The following is a 4,377-nucleotide window of genomic DNA, read 5'->3' as shown; positions in this document are numbered from 1 at the left end:
TGATAATGTTCAGCAATCAATTGACGAAGCTAATAGAATGAGACTGCTTCTTAATGTCAATCAATTAAGTGTAATGCTGTCCTTGCTGCATTGAACGAGCAACCAAGTGTAGAAAATCAACATTCCAGATTGTTTTTTATGGATAGACCAGCTGGTAGTGGAAAAACGTTTACGTATAATTATTTGGTTGCTGAAACCATAAGTAGGGGTTTTAAATCAGCTTCAGCTGCATGGACTGGCATAGCAGCAACTCTTCTTACAAATGGATCTACATTGCATGGTTTATTCTAACTTCCTGTTCCAATATTGGATAGCAGCACATGTAATGTAACCCCTAACTCTATACATGGTCATTTTTCAAAACAAGATAGTTTGTTTTTGCTTGATGAAACATCCATGATACCTAAACATGCCTTAACGCAATTGATAGGTTGTTAAAAGATGTTTGCAACAACAGCTTTCCGTTTGGAGGAAAAGTCATTCTTTTTGGTGGTGACTTCAGGCAAATACTGCCTGTTGTAAAAATAGGACAACCAGCTGAAATTGTAGAATCGTGTATAAAATGTTACAGTGGCGATGGGTGCAGAAATTTACATTTCCAAATCAGTGCATTATTAGAGAAAATGAATCGATTGTTGAAAAGATTTTTGGAGATGCTGATCAAAATGATTATTCTAAACACGTGATTTTAACACCAACTAATGTTGATTCATTATCAATCAATGAAGAAGTGCTTGAATGTCTGCCGGGTGAGATCAAAATTTTTTTAAATGCTAATCAAATTGATACTGATGACCTTAATGAAAGAAATAACTTTCCTGTTGAGTTTTTGAACAGCTTAACTCCTTTAGGTATGCCACCTCATTGTTTAAAATTGAAAATTGGTTGTGTAATTATGCTACTTAGGAATTTAGATCTCAAAGCTGGGCTATGCAATGGTACTCGAATGAAAGTTAGTGCACTTCAAAATAGTTATATTGATGCAGAGGTTTTGACAGGTGTTTCCGGTGGTAAACGGGTTTTTGTTCCTCGAATTCAGGGTGCTCCATCAGATTCTAATTTACCTTTTGTTCTGAAACGTTGTCAGTTTTCTGTCAGATTGGCTTATTTAATGACAATTAATAAAAGTCAAGCTCAAACATTTGATAGAGTTAGGGTATATCTCAAAAAACCGTGTTTCTCTCATGGTCAACTATATGTTGCATGTTCAAGAACTAGAGCATTTAATAGTTTGTTTTTCAAAATTGATAAACATCTCATTCACGGTATGGTAGGTGTAAAGTGTTACACAAATAATGTTATATTTTCTAATGTTCTTAATTTATAGTCTTTAGATTTTCATTTCGAAAATTTACTGTTTGTAGGTTGTGAGTATATTTTGTATGTATAACTATTTATTATTTTAATATTTTTTTTCATAGTTTGTGATAAATATATCTGTCATTTAATATTGTTATAAAATGTGTTTATATTTGATATATAAAACCATACTTGTTTATAGTTGTATATATGTTAAAATTATGTTGTTTCCATGTTTTCAAAGTGGTGTGACTTGGCATTATGTTGAGCAAGATTGATAACCTTGTCAGCCAAGCGGTGTACTTATAGCAGAGGTGTGACTTGGCAGTATTTAGTGCCAGGCGGTGTGACTGCTTTAGAGCTAGGTTGTGTTGTCTAGCCTTTATTTAATTATTCTGGAAACACATAATATCTGTTAATGTTTAGCGTAATGTGTATGAGAGAGTATGCAACCTTGATCTTTAAATCTAGGGCGTTTTAATGTCCTAAATTTGAATTAATTGAATAACTAATATTGAATATAAAAGCAAATATACTTTTATGTATTTATATGTTTAGTAAAAAGATAAAAATAGTTAACTTAAAATTGGTTTTCTAATTTTGTCTTTCATATTTTAATTTGGTTTGTTATTTTCGCTGGATTTTAGGATCAAGGGTGTGGTGTAAATATTCTATTGTTATGTTTTATTGTTGTGATGTTTTGTGTTGATAGACTGCTTGGCTTACCTTCACGTTGGTGTCTATTGTTAAAAATGAATAATTGGTAGTTTCATTATTGGAACTTACTGCTTTTATTTATTTACTAAAAGCCAAGACAACATTTTGCTAAAAATGCAATTTATATCTTAATTTGATTTTTTTTTTTTTTTTTTATTGTTAATCCTTTTGTACTTGGAAACAGATTTTATAGTTACATTTTCGATAAATGTTTATATTAACTGTCATGTCAACATAGGTTACTATAAATAGGTAAATCGATTTTGAGTTTTTATGTGGGTTTTTTTTTATTATTATTATTATTTTTTTTTTTATTAAGGTATCATAAGTCCATTTTTTTTTTCTTTAAGATTAACGATTGACGCATTTATACGATTTATAAAAAAAAAAACCTGATTTCCTTTTATTGTAAATTTTTTGTCAGTTAAAATGATATAAATATATGCAATTAGTTCAATTTTTTTTTAATTTCTCTTTTTTATGCCTAATAATTTGTTGTACGTAACTTAAGGGATATTATTAAAGAGGGGTCGCAACTAAAAACAAACTAAAAACCTTTAAATACACGGAGAATGTTGTAGTTTTGCGCATTTGTCAAATACGAAGTTACTTAAATTTTATAACGGGTTTAACTAATTAATTAAGTTAGTTTGCATTTGCAACAGTTTTGAGGAAAGAAAAAATTCTTACATATGTTAAATTTATATATATATTAAAAAGAAAAAATTCTTAAAAATGTAAATCATTGTCCTTTATTAGTGTCAAAGTATACTTCATATTAATCTTATTAATTAAAGTTCATGTTATAAAAAATATAACAGGAATTTAGCTTTACTTTTTCGTCAATTTAAAGCATGATGAAGTGTTATTAACCCCTGCTCAAGCCCCATAAGTGTAAAAACATGGACGTTAAACCTAAATAAAAACGAAAAAAATCCTCTAAATTAAAATCTCCACTAAAGTCCTATTTTTCTGTGATTACAACCCAGCAAGCACAAAAACGTTGATACAACGTTGTTATAACGTCGCAGTACTCGTTGAACTGACGTTGAAAGTTGGTTGAAATGGAAACAAATTATGACGTTGTTTTTGTCAACGTTGCGGACAGACGTAAGAAACACGTTGATATTACGTTATATAAACGTTATTTCAACCTAGGTTGGTCGTTCTTACCGATTTAAAACAACCAAAATAAATTTTAGGCATATACAAAACATCTCTTGAAATAATACAACAAATAATAATATGTATATAATTCTTATTTCAAAACAAATACAGCAAAAATTTAGAGATTTGTTCGTTATCTGCAATTAAACTTTTTATAAATATTGGTTGTATCAACGCTTACAAATAACTTTCGTTACTCCGGAGTGCGCGGCGAGCTCTTGCGCCCACCTCCGTTTAGCCTATCAGGAGCATATTTTAGGTAATCTTTTAAAAAATCTCGAATTGTGGATCTCGTACTCTCTGCATAAGTCGCCAAAACCGAATCTAAAAATAGAACAAGGGTTAATTATTTAAAATTTTTATCTGACATATTTTAATTGGAAATCGATCTGTAGATTGCTTACAGCTAGTTTCATATCAACAAGACTAAGAGATTTAAGGGCTGTTGGTCATATAAAATTTAAACGATTACCAGATACAGCATGATAAAATTTGGTCTTTTCGAAAGCTTTTTTTTGTCCTCTCTTACCTGCCATACTAAATTTAGCTTGAAGGCTATTTGACATTACCCTAAAAATTGCAGAAAAGAAATAAAAATCTCATATGCACAAATTTAGAGCTTTGTTATCTGCAATTAAACTTTTAATTAATCTTTAAATAGAAATAAAAATATCCAACAGTTTAAATTTTAATGAATATATTGTTTATATTTAATATATACATTAAAATATGTATATATTGTCTATACTTGTCATTATTATTACATATGCAAATTTTATGTCTGAATTTCAAAACCGTTTCTAACTACAAAATGGTGGTAATATAAATATAATATCATTAGTTATGAAAACATTTATGTAAAACATTACCACTATATAGTATTTTAAGAAAAGCAATAATAGGAAAAACAATTGGGAATTTACATCTCCCTTATAGTAACAAAATGAACTTACCGTTGCATGATGTTTTTGATGCTTGTTTTGTAATTTGCTCCACCGACTCGACTAATTTGATTGACCTAAGATTTTGCAAGTTTTAAGTACACATTTTATAAAATTTGCTTGGTTGTTTATAAAATAATTATAAATAAAATACGGGTGGCCGGTTCTACACAAGAATTCAGGAAAGCCTTTCTAGGAAAGAAACATGAAAATTCTTGCTATGATAGAAAAAAACATGATTACTTTTTAGGAT

The 4,377-nt window shown here is 29.2% G+C and overlaps 1 protein-coding gene across 1 annotated transcript; it reads left to right on the top strand.

Moving 5' to 3' along the window:
- Positions 1-562: 562 nt before the first annotated feature.
- On the top strand, positions 563-1,327 carry LOC136076095 (ATP-dependent DNA helicase PIF1-like). Its single transcript, XM_065789559.1, has one exon. It carries the CDS (start codon positions 563-565, stop codon positions 1,325-1,327), a length of 765 nt encoding a protein of 254 aa, XP_065645631.1.
- The last annotated feature ends 3,050 nt before the right edge of the window (positions 1,328-4,377 follow it).

The sequence above is a fragment of the Hydra vulgaris genome, chromosome 02 (genome assembly GCF_038396675.1).
Source record: "Hydra vulgaris chromosome 02, alternate assembly HydraT2T_AEP".
Taxonomy (NCBI): Eukaryota; Metazoa; Cnidaria; class Hydrozoa; order Anthoathecata; family Hydridae; genus Hydra; species Hydra vulgaris.
The sequence above is the reverse complement of the archived record's forward strand: the minus strand, read 5'-3'. Positions and strand labels throughout refer to the sequence as shown.